The sequence below is a fragment of the Crinia signifera genome, chromosome 6 (genome assembly GCF_055691185.1).
Source record: "Crinia signifera chromosome 6, ASM5569118v1, whole genome shotgun sequence".
NCBI lineage: Eukaryota > Metazoa > Chordata > Amphibia > Anura > Myobatrachidae > Crinia > Crinia signifera.
The window spans coordinates 46,131,482-46,148,706 of NC_139222.1; the positions used below are offsets into that span (position 1 = coordinate 46,131,482).

Sequence of the window (17,225 nt, forward strand, 5' to 3'; positions counted from 1 at the left end):
GGCCGGTGCCCGGCGGGGAATGGAGCGGACCACACTGTCTGGGGTATTTAGGTGGGGTAAGTTGTATGTATATTTGTTGTTTGCTGTGCCCTGATGACGAGGTGTTACCTGGAAAGCGCTTGGCTATACAATACAGCCATGTTCTAACTATCCGCCTTTAAGCCTCTTTTTTTGCTGATATCCGAGTGCCTCTGAATTTGGAGGGTATATATATATATATATATATATATATATATATATATATATATATATATAGAAAAGTAGAAAGAAAGGAGGCGCACCATAGTGTAGTATTTTAGATTTTAAAACAACAATCCTTTACTGATGGGTAAAAAAACACTCACAAGAGTAGATGTGCTATATCGCTATAACACAATTTTCGCATAAAACATAGTATTACAGGGTATATCACCGCATTGGCAGAAAGCACGTTTTTCCTCTCAGAAAACACCCACCGACGAAGTCCCTATAGGACGAAACGCGTTTGGGCGGAGCTGAGAGGACGCTTGCTGTGACGCGGTGACGCTGTGACGCAGCGAGGTCCAGGAGCCAGGCTGGAGAGAGGAAAAACGTGTTTTCTGCCAATGCGGTGATATACCCTGTCATACTATGTTTTATGCGAAAATTGTGTTATAGCGATATAGCACATCTACTCTTGTGAGTGTTTTTTACCCATCAGTAAAGGATTGTTGTTTTAAAATCTAAAATACTACACTATGGTGCGCCTCCTTTCTTTCTACTTTTCTATGCATACAGCTTGGGCTAGTTGGAAGAGCCCTGTGTAAGGAGCGCAGCACAAGCCTGTAATAAATATCTCCTGGATGATATTTGTGATCTACAGACAATCAGCGCTTTAAGGATACTCGTTTTTGCATATATATATATATATATATATATATCCTGTATTATGTATAAACCTATAGAAGAATATAGGTGTGCTATATGCATTCCTCACAATGGGCTAGATTCTCTAAACTTCAAAAGTGATAAACTGTAGAGTGATAAACAGCCAGCCAATCATCTCCCACCTGCCATGTCACAGGCTGTGTTTGAAAAATGTCAGACAGGAGCTGATTGGCTGGCTGTTTATCACTCTCCATTTTATCACTTTTGAAGCTTAGAGAATCTGGCCCAATGTCTCTCACAAAATGTCTTTCAATTTTTAAAATTTTTAAATCCAGGACCCCTCCCACTATATCTACCAAGCCACAAGCCATGGATGACATGACCAACCGTTTCTTGGAAAAAGGTTACACTGAGGACCAATTAAACAATGCCAAATCAAGAGTCCTGTCTATAGATAGAACAGAATTGTTAAAGAACAACAGGAAGGAGAAAAATGAAAACAATGACCACCAATGGTCATTTATTAGCCAATTTAACCATCAGCATAGAGAAATAGAAAATATTTTTAGGAAGAATTGGAGAATATTGAAAAGTGACCCAGTTTTGGGAACACACCTTCCCTCAAGACCTAAATTCATTTATAGAAGATCTCGAACAATCAAAGATTCCTGAGTGAAAAGTGCCCTTGAGGCTCCTAAAAGAAACAGTATAAGAAGTCAGGGATTCCATCGCTGTGGCCTCTGCCTCATGTGCAGAACAACAAAAGGACCCAGCAAAATAAAAGAATTTGAATTAAAAGGAATCAAATATCCCATAAAAGAGTTCATAACCTGTAACTCTAAAAATATTATTTATGCACTTGAGTGTGACTGCTGCCTGGTCTATATAGGCAAGACAACCAGATGCCTTAAGACCAGGACCGCAGAACATATATACAATATAAGGAAAAATTTGGAGGGACACACAGTGTCGACACATTTCACTAAAGTACATAATTCCAATCCATGCCATATAAGGGCATTTTGGGGAATCCAACAAATTAACCCCAACTGGAAGTGCAATAATGTTGATGTTCGCCTGGCCAAGGCAGAAATGACTTGGATACATAAACTTAAAACTTTAGTTCCCCATGGCATGAATGGCGAATTTGAGCTTAAATGGTTCTTGTAATTTGACCTGTGACCCTCCATATTTCTCCTTTCTTTCATATTTGTCTCTTCTATTTATTTTTAAATATGTATATGTTTTATATGTATATATATTTTATGTATAGATTTCTAGTGCCTAATTCATTGTATATTTTTTTAATTCATTTTATATGGACATTGCGGCTGCGATACGGCCACAAAATGGACGTGCGTTCCATAAGGAGCGGAAGTTTGCGTTCCATACATACCGAATGGTATATTGACATCATGGAACCTAAAAAACCGGGAACCTTTCTGTGCGGGAACTATATAACGGTAGCACGCTTCACATCCTCATGGTGGAACATCTGAGACGGACACTTGAAGCTCCCGGATATGATCTCGACACACTTCCGGGTCACTGAGTCCCGGAACTCACAGCTGCTTGTGATTTTGTTTGATGTGCTGGGCTTAAAAGAAGCCCGCTCGACCTCAGTGAGTATGCTTCTGATGAAGGGCCACCTGAGCCCGAAAGCGCGCTAAAGCCTAACCACTGATGCCGACCGGACTCCTGGGAACTAGAACGGGGAATTCACGCTCCTTCTGCCATATTTGATGGTCCCTTGAGGAGTCCTGTTTGCCCTTGCATGGGCTATATGCGATTTTAACTACATCCTTTGTGAGTTTTACCAATAAATTGTATGTTTACTTTTTTATACAATGTTGCACTAGATCTTGTTTATTTTAAAGTCCTTTCAGGAGTCTTCTGAAACTGGCTTGGATACCACAAAAAAAAAAAAAGACCCCTATTACATGCTATCAAAAATAGAGCTCCATGTGAGTGTAACTTAATACCAACAAATTGGTTCTTGTGAATGGCAATATTTGCACTATGGTCTGTTCTCTGTTTCTAAGATTCTAGGGCGACTTGACAGTGTGAATTGTTTACAGAACCTTTATTGTTTAAGTTTATTGTGTTTTTCGCCAGGGTTGCACAATTTTATTGTTTTGTTATCTGTATTCTACGAATCCACCTGGTGAGGGTTTATTCTTGTGTCAACCTAGGCTGAAATCACTGGTGCGCTTGAGACATACAAACCCCTCTGTTTTAAAAAAATAGTACTGGCACTATGACTCAGTAGAAATGTTCTTGCATATATAACACAAATTGAAACACACAGTCTGCATTCTGCACTGACACAGGCACAGAAACAACTCTTCAACCTACAAGTAAGAGTCCGACTCCTTACTACATGTGATTGATTACTCAACGAATTATCTTGTCTTCTGTTGTCTTATGGCATTTATTCAGCTGACTCATATCTTTTAATTGTGATATTTTTTATTCTCTTCTTAAATAACGGCAGAAACCTATTACAAGTTTTTTCTCTGCCCAGCTTTTAGCAGCTCTCTATAGACCTTATTCTGGTTGCGGCGGCCAAACGTACGTACGTTCCGTATCAGCGCACATTTCCCATTCGCAGCCGGTGAGCGAAAGTCCACCCACAAAACATACGGACGCTCACAAACACCGACAAAGGGGAGTGGCGTACAGTTGAGCGTATGCCGCCGTACACGGACGGATCACCGCTTAGACTCCGACAACTGGCGTACAACAGAGCGTACGCCACCGTTTACGGACGTCTCTCGTCCGTTTTAGCACCAACATCTTGCGGCTATCTGAGCGTACACCACCGTGCACGGACGGCTCTCTATTGTTTACAATGGAAAACTCAGCGTCTGTCACCGATCGTGAGAGTGAGCGTACGTCCGTGCACGCTGGCATACCCTTCACATATATGGACCTGCTAATCTAGCCTTTCAACTAAGATTAAGACAATTAAATGAATTATTCTAATTGTTATTCAATTATTGTTTTATATTACCTCAATTGTCTACCTTAATGAACACCCTAATAAAAATACATTTTACCCCTCCTTACATGTATATTTATTATGTTCTAATGTTGCATTTTAGTCACTATCTATCTGTCCCCACATTGCTTATACTTTTAAATAAAATCATGGTGTTGTTTGTGTGTATGTACTGAATTATGTCCATAATTAGTTTGTTCTGATTTTTTTACATGTATACCTACCCTGATGTTATGTGTGATGATTTCATCGAACAACATTAAACATTCATGCATTTTCACTATGTGTTTTTTTACTCAAAAACACACACATTCACACATCAATCCTTACCCCTCACCTCAAAATACAAATATAACTGACATTACACATCTGTATGTACCTGCCCTTACAAAGCCTCAAACATATTTTGGACATATTAACAACACAGGCAACTTCTAACTGTACCGAATTTTTTTTTTTTTTACAAACGTTAAAACTTTAACAAAAAAAATTAAATGAGGGCCTCAAGTTGGGCATAAAGTATATTTAAATACAGGAGGGTCAGGAATATCTCCCTCATGATCCGTGCCACCTCCTCCTGGTGCTGTTCAGTGTCTGTAGTGAAGGGAAAAAAAAAAAATATATATATATATATATATATATATATATATATATATATATATATAAAATATACACAAATGTTTGTTGTATTTTTACATAATACCAAGTTGTGAGTTAAGTGTGAAGGCCACATACATTTTTAAACTACATTGAAGATGGGTCTGCTGTAAACACAGTACTAAAAACTAATATGTGTACACACACATACTGTACATATTACATAACATTAAATAAATTCCTCCTTCTTGGATGAATGTATGCTGTATCCCAATTGGTAGGTTTGGGGGACTCACCTCTAACCTCACAATTAGGCTGTGCTATTTAAGGGTAATGACATTGTTGCGGCTTAAGCACTCCTTACTATTTAAAATGTAGGACATTGTTGTACAAATTATAGGCCTACAGCTATGTTTGTAAAGCATGCATCCGCATGGCCTCACATACTATTATCAAACCAATCTATAAATTAATGTTGCACATCATGCTGGGAAGTGTAGTTACACAACACCTGGACCCACATAACTTTAACACCACTAATGTAGGATATGTCATTGGATGTACTGTTATGTCAATTATTCAAGGGGTGAGGCATGGCCACACTCAAAAAATCCACCAAGGGGACCCTTGTTCCTGGAGAAGGACAGGCCACACCTCAGGGTCGACCTGCAGTGATATGTTGCAACTAATGATGATGTTGGATACACATATGTGGTTGTTGTGATTGTTTATGTGTAGAAATGTGTAGGTAAACATTAGTCACATTATTTACTTACGGCTAGTGGAGACATCCTGCTCGCCGCTGGTTGGGTGTCCTGTGTTGGTGGTTGGGGGGGTCAGGAGCAAGGGGGATGGGATTGGAGTTGGGATAGAGGTAGTGGGTTGGATTGGGGATTGTAAAGGGTTGGGGGTGGGTGGTGGGGAGTTGTAGGGGGGGTTGGAAATGGGGTGGGGTGTGGGTGGGGGTAGGGGTGTGGGTGGGGGTAGGGGAGTGGTTGGTGGAAGGGGACGTTGATATGGGGTGGGCACCAGCAGGCCCCAATGTCTCCTCCTCCTCCTCTTCCTCCTCCTGTGCGGCCTCCTCCTCCTCTTCCTCCTCCTGGGCTGCCGCCTCCTCCTCTTCCTCCTCCTGGGCTGCCTCCTCCTCCTCTAGCTCCTCCTGGGCGGCCTCCTCCTCCTCTTTCTTCTCCTGGGCAGCCTCCTCTTCCTCCTCCTGGGCGGCCTCCTCCTCCTCTTCCTCCTCCCGGGCTGCCTCCTCCCGGGCTGCCTCCTCCCGGACTTCCATGCGTGCCCTGGCGCGTACTGAAATGTTCATGTTGATGGTATAGAAATCGAAGGTTAGGTTTCATGAAAATGGGGGAAAGAAAAAGTCACAGTAGTCATGCTCATAACATTACAATTGATCATTTCAGTTATATTTAATACATTTATCATGCTAACAAATTGATATGCTACACACAAAATCAGAGGGTATACATATAACCCCCATATACCCCCATATACCCCCCATATACACCCCATATACACCCACATACTCATGCACATGTTTTAAAACTACAGAACTCATTGCTACAAAACGCATAAATATTTGTAAATTATATACCTACATTGGGCAAAATGGCGCCGTATGGAGCATAGCAGGTGTGGGTGCCTCTACCGCAGGTCAGACCAGCGCCGCTCCACCTGCCCCAGGCTTCTGCGGACGCCGGTCAGGGCGTAGATTAAGCGGCGGGCAGCATTATACGCCCGCCACTTCTCCCTATTTGTTACATATGGGCCCCTGGGCCCCAGGCGCCGGTCCATGATTTCTACCAAGGCCACCAGCTCTTCATTTGAAAAGGGGTTATCCCTTGTTGAAGACATATTGGCAATGGCGCAGTTATTAATTGCAGGTACATATATAACTTTTGGTTGTTGCTGATTGGTCTAAAATCTAGTTTTTTTATTATTAACTTTATTAATCCATCTTACATTACCAATATGTATGCGAATATAAACTTTCGCGGACCGTTCCGATATACACACCATAACATACAGTATACTTTCAATGTAGAGGGAGACGTACTGTACAGTATATACAGTGTGCGAAAAATTATACACGCAACCATCTACTAATACATACGCTGATAACAAGGCACATACAACATGTTGGTGTATGACAAATTTAGCCTCATAACAAATGTAAGGAAAGCATTGTAATGTTGGTAAGCATACATGTACTGCCAACAGAGACCACCTAAAAACACTCATTATTGGAATAACATGTGCACACATTTCACCATGTAGCACACAATGGTCAACAACCTGTATATGTGCATGTACAGGTGAATGCTCAGGTGCGTTGAGACCTGCGTAATTTCCGCGGTAATTAACGGCGGAAATTATCGGCGGGAAATATCGGCGAAAATTAGCTACTACATTGCGGTAAAAAATATACGCCCCCTTGTTCAAGGCGGGAGATTACCATATAAATATCCAGTCAGATGCTGACCATAATTGCTGCAAACATGTCTAGCTCCGATGATTCCGCAGCTGAGGACGCCCTACAAAGAGCACAAGCAGAATCCCTGCTTGAAAGTTTGAGGCAGAGGGAGAAGGAGCGGAGAAGGAGGGCCCAAGAGCAAGGGGGCCCCTCACTAACAAAGCCAGCAGCTCCACAAGGGCCAAGCAACCAGCCAGAACAAGAGGTTGCATCTTTCCAAACATGAAATCGACCTGCACCATCTAGGCCGAGTACTGAGCAGGATACCACCACCAAAAAGATACCCTGCATTTCTAGAGGCAGAATTGCGTATTTTAGTTCCCAGGGCACGAGAATGGATAGAATTACCTACCAGGAAGCCGGGTGCCAGTGCAAGGAGAAACCTTTGGGAGAAGATCACAGAGGAAGTGAACCAGGTATCAACAGTGGTCAGAGATTTGACATCAGTGAAGAAAAGGCAAGTGTGTTTCTCCCCCTGATAATGTCATATGTGTGTACATATGTTACATGTATGTTTGGAGAATAATAGAAAGGTGTGTTTGTAGATAGTGCTACACTTCAATGACACATGTGAACATAACCATGTCTAATAACCCACATTTATATCTGCAACATGCACCATTGGTGTGATGTGAGGTTATGTGCACAGTTCTGCTCATGTGAAGTATGTGATGGGACAACAGAAAGTGTGTAATTGAAAAAGAGTTGTAGTAACAAGTTCCAGATGATGCTACTGAAACAAGGATGTAAAAACTGTGCACATGTAGCTGGTGTGAAACTACACATCCCAGCATGCCTTCCCATAGTTAACTAACTCCATATTATCAACACTGTCAAGCTATGGTGGGATGTATAGTTTCACAGCAGGTGGAGGTGCATAATTTGGCCATGGATGATGTCATTTCTGCATAGTGATATATGTATGTGCATTTAGTGGCCTAATGAATGAGATGAGACACTGAAATGCCTCATAATGGAGACATTAATGTGTGTGTGGGAAACATATGCATCAAAAACATAAGATCACCCACACTAGGAAATGTAACGTAGTCATGATGTTCACTAGCACAGTGGTACACATATCTCATGTTGATATTTGAATTTTTGATTTTGTAGGTGGTCAGACTTCAAAACTGTACTGAAGAGGAAGATGACTGACCGGTACAACCACAGCATGTCCACCGGGAGGGGGCCTATGCCAGAGAGCTTGGAATATACCCCCCTGGAGCAGGAGGCCTTGGATGTCATTGATGTGGCCGAGGTCAGGGGGATATCCAATATGGATAGTGAGCTCCTGGTGGAGGTATTTGCTGGTGCTTTTGATGGTAAGTCACAGTAATGCATTGTATTTGGTAAGAGAGATTTTTTGTGTATGTGATGGTGACATTGTTTTCAATTATAATCCTAGAAGAAGCAGAAGCACAGGATGAACCGGCAGCATCTTCCTCTTCAGAGCCACAGGTGGAGCAAGTGGTCCAGCCTCCACCAATACGGCCAACCCATTCACTGGCCTCACATGATGTGAGGTTGTTGGAGATGCTGGAGAAGATAGAGCAGCATGGGATGGAGGCTAGAGAACGTCAGAATCAGTTTTTTTTATTTCATGGGGATTCGGAAGGAGAGCAACACCCAGCAGTTTGAGGCCTTGCAACGCCAGAATGACATTCTGGCGGCTGGCATGCAAAGCATTGCCCAACAACTCAGCCGCCAGAATGACATTCTGGCGGAGCTGCTCACCACCGCCAGGTCCCTAAGGGACAATCCCCCATCTGCTGCCCCACCCCAAGCTGCTCCACAAGCTACCACCTCTGCTGACCCTCCTCTGTCCACTGGGCCAAGATGGCACAAGCCTTCAGTGCCAAAGGCCCCTGTCCCCATGTCCCCAAGCCCCCATCCAAAAAGGGAAAAAAAAGGCCAAAATAATGTCACCAGGGTCACTTCCTTTGTGTTTGGACCCCAAATTTTTAAATTGCACTGGACATCCACTTCCTGAGTTGGCCATATCCATTTTCGTGCAAAGGGAACTAAAGTGCTTATTTTGACTTCTAGAAATGCAGGTTTTATTTTTGGTGGTGTGTATCATGCTAAACCGGATCCGTTTTGTGCTTAAACAGCACACATCGGATCGGATCGCATCCCTTGTGCATGCACTGCAATCCGATCCGATGTATAGCTAGTACAAAAAGTATGTGCAGCACATACTTTTTGTACCGTACTATGTGATGCGTGGGAGCGCGCATCGCATAGTACAAAACGGAGCCATACACAACGGACCATGTATGGGCTCCTTTAGTATTCTCCCTGGTTGTTGCAGGTCGTATTCTGGTGTCCACATTTCTTTCACCATTGCATTTGCAGGGTAACACATGTTTGGAGATATGCAACCTCTTGTTATTGCTGTTTGTTATTTTTGTCAATATTTTATATTTTTTTGTAATTTATGATATTAAATTGTCTACTAAGCTGTGATGCTGAACAGCAAATAAATTTATTTTCACAATTAACACACAATTGTTGTATGTGTAATTTCTTGTGTCAAACAAATAATACATTTATGTGTAGTTACTGACCAGGGTATTTATGTATTTATGTGCATTTATGTGTAACCCTCTCCATGGCCATTCACATGTTCATATCCAACTTTTCCCAGCTAATTAGTTTGTGCATGAGCAACTTAATAGGTGAGAAAGCAGTTTGTGTGCAGGTGAGGTAACTCCTACATTAGTAGGTAAAAGCAGGTCCAGAACAATGATTTCCTCATGGAGTGGGTGAGGTAGACAAACAAGGGTCAAAAGGGGCATTTGTGTAGGAATGCATATGTGTCCTTCCTAAAAAACAAGTCATGTCTTGGTACAGGTATGTTACAGATGTGTGAGTCGACCAAACATGATAAAATTGCTTGTGAACAAACATGTTTAAATATTTTAACCCCTTCCTGACACAGCATGTTTTTGCCTTCCTGACAGAGCCCTTTTTTTCAAATCTGACATGTATCACTTAAGTGGGGATAACTTTTTTTTGCTTTTACTTATCCCAGTGATTTTGAGATTGTTTTTTCGTGACACATTGTACTTCAAGTTAGTGGTAAATTTTCGTCGATACAGTCTGTGTTTTTTTGTGAAAAATACCAAAATGTCGGAAAAAAATGGAAAATTTAGCAATTTGCAAAATGTTAAATTTTCTGCTTGTGAGACAAATAATCATACCACTCAAAATAGTTAATAACTAACATAGACCATATGTCTACTTTATGTTTCCATCATTATTTCAACTTCCTTTTAATTTTTTTGGACACTAGGAGGCTTACAATATGAATAGCAAATTTTCAAATTTTCAAGAAAATTTCAAACACTGATTTTTTTAGGGACCAGTTCAGTTCTGATGTGACTTTGAGGGACTTGTATGTGAGACACCCCCATAAATGATGCCATTTCAAAAACTGCACCCCTCACAGTATTCAAAACAGCATTTTGGAAGTTTGTTAACCCTTTAGGTGTTTAACAGGAATTAAAACAAAGTGTAGGTGAAATTTCAAAATTTCATTTTTTTTGCAGATTTTCAATAGTAATACATTTTTCTAAGGAACACAGTACATTTTACTAGAGAAATGTGACTAAAAATTGATTCCCCCAATTCTTTTGTTTTCATAAATATCCTGTATGTGGCCCTAGTGTGCACGTTGACCAAACCACAGGCTTCATAATAGAAGGAGCACCTACTTGATTTTGGAGCCTCCTTTTTATGAGATTATATTTTAGGCACCATGTAGGTTTCTAGGCACCATAAGATGCTAAAAGTTAGGAACCCCCCCAACAAGTGACCCCATTTTGCAAACTACACCCCTCAGGGAATTCATCTAGGGGTATAGTGTACATTTCAAACCCCCAGGGGTTTCACCAATTTTGATACAACTGGGCAGTGAAAATGAAAAATTACATTTTTTTACACAAAAATGCAGTTCTGGCTCCAAATTTGTCATTTTCACAAGGAATGAAGGAGACAAAGCACCCCAAAATCTGTGCCCCAATTTCTCCCGAGTACGGCAATGCCTCATATGTGACCAAAAAATACCAGTTGGGTGCATGGCAGGACTCAGAAGGGAAGGAGTGATTTTTGGATTTTGCAGCTCAGATTCTGGTGGAATGTTGGTGGGTGCTATGTCGCATTAGCAAGACCCCCGAAGCACCAATACAGTGGAACCCCCCCACAAGTGACCCCATTTTGCAAACTACACCCCTCAGGGAATTCATCTAGGGGTATAGTGTACATTTCAAACCCCCAGGGGTTTCACCAATTTTGATACAACTGGGCTGTGCAAATGAAAAAATACATTTTTTACACAAAAATGCAGTTCTGGCTCAAAATTTTTCATTTTCACAAGGAATGAAGGAGACAAAGCACCCCAAAATCTGTGCCCCAATTTCTCCCGAGTATGGCAATGCCTCACATGTGACCAAAAAATACCAGTTGGGTGCATGGCAGGACTCAGAAGGGAAGGAGTGATATTTGGATTTTGCAGCACAGATTCTGGTGGAATTTTGGTGGGTGCTATGTCGCATTAGCAAGACCCCCAAAGCACCAATACAGTGGAACCCCCCCACAAGTGACCCCATTTTGCAAACTACACCCCTCAGGGAATTCATCTAGGGGTATAGTGTACATTTCAAACCCCCAGGGGTTTCACCAATTTTGATACAACTGGGCAGTGAAAATGAAAAATTACATTTTTTTACACAAAAATGCAGTTCTGGCTCCAAATTTGTCATTTTCACAAGGAATGAAGGAGACAAAGCACCCGAAAATCTGTGCCCCAATTTCTCCCGAGTACGGCAATGCTTCATGTGTGACCAAAAAATGGCAGGACACAAAAGGGAAGGAGTGATATTTGGATTTTGCAGCTCAGATTCTGGTGGAATTTTGGTGGGTGCTATGTCGCATTCGCAAGACCCCCGAAGCACCAATACAGTGGAACCCCCCCACAAGTGACCCCATTTTGCAAACTACACCCCTCAGGGAATTCATCTAGGGGTATAGTGTACATTTAAAACCCCCAGGGGTTTCACCAATTTTGATACAACTGGGCAGTGAAAATGAAAAATTACATTTTTTTACACAAAAATGCAGTTCTGGCTCAAAATTTTTCATTTTCAGAAGGTATGAAGGAGAAAAAGCACCCCAAAATCTGTGCCCCAATTTCTCCCGAGTACGGCAATGCTTCATGTGTGACCAAAAAATGGCAGGACTCAGAAGGGAAGGAGTGATATTTGGATTTTGCAGCTCAGATTCTGGTGGAATTTTGGTGGGTGCTATGTCGCATTAGCAAGACCCCCGAAGCACCAATACAGTGGAACCCCCCCACAAGTGACCCCATTTTGCAAACTACACCCCTCAGGGAATTCATCTAGGGGTATAGTGTACATTTCAAACCCCCAGGGGTTTCACCAATTTTGATACAACTGGGCAGTGAAAATGAAAAATTACATTTTTTTACACAAAAATGCAGTTCTGGCTCCAAATTTGTCATTTTCACAAGGAATGAAGGAGACAAAGCACCCGAAAATCTGTGCCCCAATTTCTCCCGAGTACGGCAATGCTTCATGTGTGACCAAAAAATGGCAGGACACAAAAGGGAAGGAGTGATATTTGGATTTTGCAGCTCAGATTCTGGTGGAATTTTGGTGGGTGCTATGTCGCATTCGCAAGACCCCCGAAGCACCAATACAGTGGAACCCCCCCACAAGTGACCCCATTTTGCAAACTACACCCCTCAGGGAATTCATCTAGGGGTATAGTGTACATTTAAAACCCCCAGGGGTTTCACCAATTTTGATACAACTGGGCAGTGAAAATGAAAAATTAAATTTTTTTACACAAAAATGCAGTTCTGGCTCAAAATTTTTCATTTTCAGAAGGTATGAAGGAGAAAAAGCACCCCAAAATCTGTGCCCCAATTTCTCCCGAGTACGGCAATGCTTCATGTGTGACCAAAAAATGGCAGGACTCAGAAGGGAAGGAGTGATATTTGGATTTTGCAGCTCAGATTCTGGTGGAATTTTGGTGGGTGCTATGTCGCATTAGCAAGACCCCCGAAGCACCAATACAGTGGAACCCCCCCACAAGTGACCCCATTTTGCAAACTACACCCCTCAGGGAATTCATCTAGGGGTATAGTGTACATTTCAAACCCCCAGGGGTTTCACCAATTTTGATACAACTGGGCAGTGAAAATGAAAAATTACATTTTTTTACACAAAAATGCAGTTCTGGCTCCAAATTTGTCATTTTCACAAGGAATGAAGGAGACAAAGCACCCCAAAATCTGTGCCCCAATTTCACCCGAGTACGGCAATGCCTCACATGTGACCAAAAAATACCAGTTGTGTGCATGGCAGGACTCAGAAGGGAAGGAGTGATTTTTGGATTTTGCAGCTCAGATTCTGGTGGAATGAATGGTGGGTGCTATGTGGCATTAGCAAGACCCCCGAAGCACCAATACAGTGGAACCCCCCCACAAGTGACCCCATTTTGCAAACTACACCCCTCAGGGAATTCATCTAGGGGTATAGTGTACATTTCAAACCCCCAGGGGTTTCACCAATTGTGGTACAACTGGGCAGTGAAAATGAAAAATTAAATTTTTTACACAAAAATGCAGTTCTGGCTCAAAATTTTTCATTTTCAGAAGGTATGAAGGAGAAAAAGCACCCCAAAATCTGTGCCCCAATTTCTCCCGAGTACGGCAATGCTTCATGTGTGACCAAAAAATGGCAGGACACAAAAGGGAAGGAGTGATATTTGGATTTTGCAGCTCAGATTCTGGTGGAATTTTGGTGGGTGCTATGTCGCATTCGCAAGACCCCCGAAGCACCAATACAGTGGAACCCCCCCACAAGTGACCCCATTTTGCAAACTACACCCCTCAGGGAATTCATCTAGGGGTATAGTGTACATTTAAAACCCCCAGGGGTTTCACCAATTTTGATACAACTGGGCAGTGAAAATGAAAAATTACATTTTTTTACACAAAAATGCAGTTCTGGCTCAAAATTTTTCATTTTCAGAAGGTATGAAGGAGAAAAAGCACCCCAAAAATCTGTGCCCCAATTTCTCCCGAGTACGGCAATGCTTCATGTGTGACCAAAAAATGGCAGGACTCAGAAGGGAAGGAGTGATATTTGGATTTTGCAGCTCAGATTCTGGTGGAATTTTGGTGGGTGCTATGTCGCATTAGCAAGACCCCCGAAGCACCAATACAGTGGAACCCCCCCACAAGTGACCCCATTTTGCAAACTACACCCCTCAGGGAATTCATCTAGGGGTATAGTGTACATTTCAAACCCCCAGGGGTTTCACCAATTTTGATACAACTGGGCAGTGAAAATGAAAAATTACATTTTTTTACACAAAAATGCAGTTCTGGCTCCAAATTTGTCATTTTCACAAGGAATGAAGGAGACAAAGCACCCCAAAATCTGTGCCCCAATTTCACCCGAGTATGGCAATGCCTCACATGTGACCAAAAAATACCAGTTGTGTGCATGGCAGGACTCAGAAGGGAAGGAGTGATTTTTGGATTTTGCAGCTCAGATTCTGGTGGAATGAATGGTGGGTGCTATGTGGCATTAGCAAGACCCCCGAAGCACCAATACAGTGGAACCCCCCCACAAGTGACCCCATTTTGCAAACTACACCCCTCAGGGAATTCATCTAGGGGTATAGTGTACATTTCAAACCCCCAGGGGTTTCACCAATTGTGGTACAACTGGGCAGTGAAAATGAAAAATTAAATTTTTTACACAAAAATGCAGTTCTGGCTCAAAATTTTTCATTTTCAGAAGGTATGAAGGAGAAAAAGCACCCCAAAATCTGTGCCCCAATTTCTCCCGAGTACGGCAATGCTTCATGTGTGACCAAAAAATGGCAGGACTCAGAAGGGAAGGAGTGATATTTGGATTTTGCAGCTCAGATTCTGGTGGAATTTTGGTGGGTGCTATGTCGCATTAGCAAGACCCCCGAAGCACCAATACAGTGGAACCCCCCCACAAGTGACCCCATTTTGCAAACTACACCCCTCAGGGAATTCATCTAGGGGTATAGTGTACATTTCAAACCCCCAGGGGTTTCACCAATTTTGATACAACTGGGCAGTGAAAATGAAAAATTACATTTTTTTACACAAAAATGCAGTTCTGGCTCAAAATTTTTCATTTTCAGAAGGTATGAAGGAGAAAAAGCACCCCAAAATCTGTGCCCCAATTTCTCCTGAGTACGGCAATGCTTCATGTGTGACCAAAAAATGGCAGGACTCAGAAGGGAAGGAGTGATATTTAGATTTTGCAGCTCAGATTCTGGTGGAATTTTGGTGGGTGCTATGTCGCATTAGCAAGACCCCCGAAGCACCAATACAGTGGAACCCCCCCACAAGTGACCCCATTTTGCAAACTACACCCCTCAGGGAATTCATCTAGGGGTATAGTGTACATTTCAAACCCCCAGGGGTTTCACCAATTTTGATACAACTGGGCTGTGCAAATGAAAAATTACATTTTTTACACAAAAATGCAGTTCTGGCTCAAAATTTTTCATTTTCACAAGGAATGAAGGAGACAAAGCACCCCAAAATCTGTGCCCCAATTGCTCCCGAGTATGGCAATGCCTCACATGTGACCAAAAAATACCAGTTGGGTGCATGGCAGGACTCAGAAGGGAAGGAGTGATATTTGGATTTTGCAGCACAGATTCTGGTGGAATTTTGGTGGGTGCTATGTCGCATTAGCAAGACCCCCAAAGCACCAATACAGTGGAACCCCCCCACAAGTGACCCCATTTTGCAAACTACACCCCTCAGGGAATTCATCTAGTGGTATAGTGTACATTTCAAACCCCCAGGGGTTTCACCAATTTTGATACAACTGGGCAGTGAAAATGAAAAATTACATTTTTTTACACAAAAATGCAGTTCTGGCTCCAAATTTGTCATTTTCACAAGGAATGAAGGAGACAAAGCACCCCAAAATCTGTGCCCCAATTTCTCCCGAGTACGGCAATGCCTCATATGTGACCAAAAAATACCAGTTGGGTGTATGGCAGGACTCAGAAGGGAAGGAGTGATTTTTGGATTTTGCAGCTCAGATTCTGGTGGAATGTTGGTGGGTGCTATGTCGCATTAGCAAGACCCCCGAAGCACCAATACAGTGGAACCCCCCCACAAGTGACCCCATTTTGCAAACTACACCCCTCAGGGAATTCATCTAGGGGTATAGTGTACATTTCAAACCCCCAGGGGTTTCACCAATTTTGATACAACTGGGCAGTGAAAATGAAAAATTACATTTTTTTACACAAAAATGCAGTTCTGGCTCAAAATTTTTCATTTTCACAAGGAATGAAGGAGACAAAGCACCCCAAAATCTTTGCCCCAATTTCTCCCGAGTATGGCAATGCCTCACATGTGACCAAAAAATACCAGTTGGGTGCATGGCAGGACTCAGAAGGGAAGGAGTGATATTTGGATTTTGCAGCACAGATTCTGGTGGAATTTTGGTGGGTGCTATGTCGCATTAGCAAGACCCCCAAAGCACCAATACAGTGGAACCCCCCCACAAGTGACCCCATTTTGCAAACTACACCCCTCAGGGAATTCATCTAGGGGTATAGTGTACATTTCAAACCCCCAGGGGTTTCACCAATTTTGATACAACTGGGCAGTGAAAATGAAAAATTACATTTTTTTACACAAAAATGCAGTTCTGGCTCCAAATTTGTCATTTTCACAAGGAATGAAGGAGACAAAGCACCCCAAAATCTGTGCCCCAATTTCTCCCGAGTACGGCAATGCCTCACTTGTGACCAAAAAATACCAGTTGGGTGCATGGCAGGACTCTGAAGGGAAGGAGTGATTTTTGGATTTTGCAGCTCAGATTCTGGTGGAATGTTGGTGGGTGCTATGTCGCATTAGCAAGACCCCCGAAGCACCAATACAGTGGAACCCCCCACAAGTGACCCCATTTTGCAAACTACACCCCTCAGGGAATTCATCTAGGGGTATGGTGTACATTTCAAACCCCCAGGGGTTTTACCAATTGTGGTACAACTGGGCAGTGAAAATGAAAAATTAAATTTTTTACACAAAAATGCAGTTCTGGCTCAAAATTTTTCATTTTCAGAAGGTATGAAGGAGAAAAAGCACCCCAAAATCTGTGCCCCAATTTCTCCCGAGTACGGCAATGCTTCATGTGTGACCAAAAAATGGCAGGACTCAGAAGGGAAGGAGGGATATTTGGATTTTGCAGCTCAGAT

The 17,225-nt window shown here is 42.4% G+C and overlaps 1 protein-coding gene across 1 annotated transcript in view; it reads left to right on the forward strand.

The window, feature by feature from the left end:
* Positions 1–3,086: 3,086 nt before the first annotated feature.
* The window catches only part of LOC146007617 (glutathione S-transferase P 1-like), a 74,479-nt gene continuing 60,340 nt past the window's right edge, over positions 3,087–17,225 (forward strand). The window contains exon 1 of the mRNA XM_083146102.1: positions 3,087–3,203. Within this exon, the coding sequence (XP_083002228.1) occupies position 3,203 (1 nt within the window). The 5' untranslated portion in view covers positions 3,087–3,202. The remainder of the gene's footprint in view (positions 3,204–17,225) is intronic.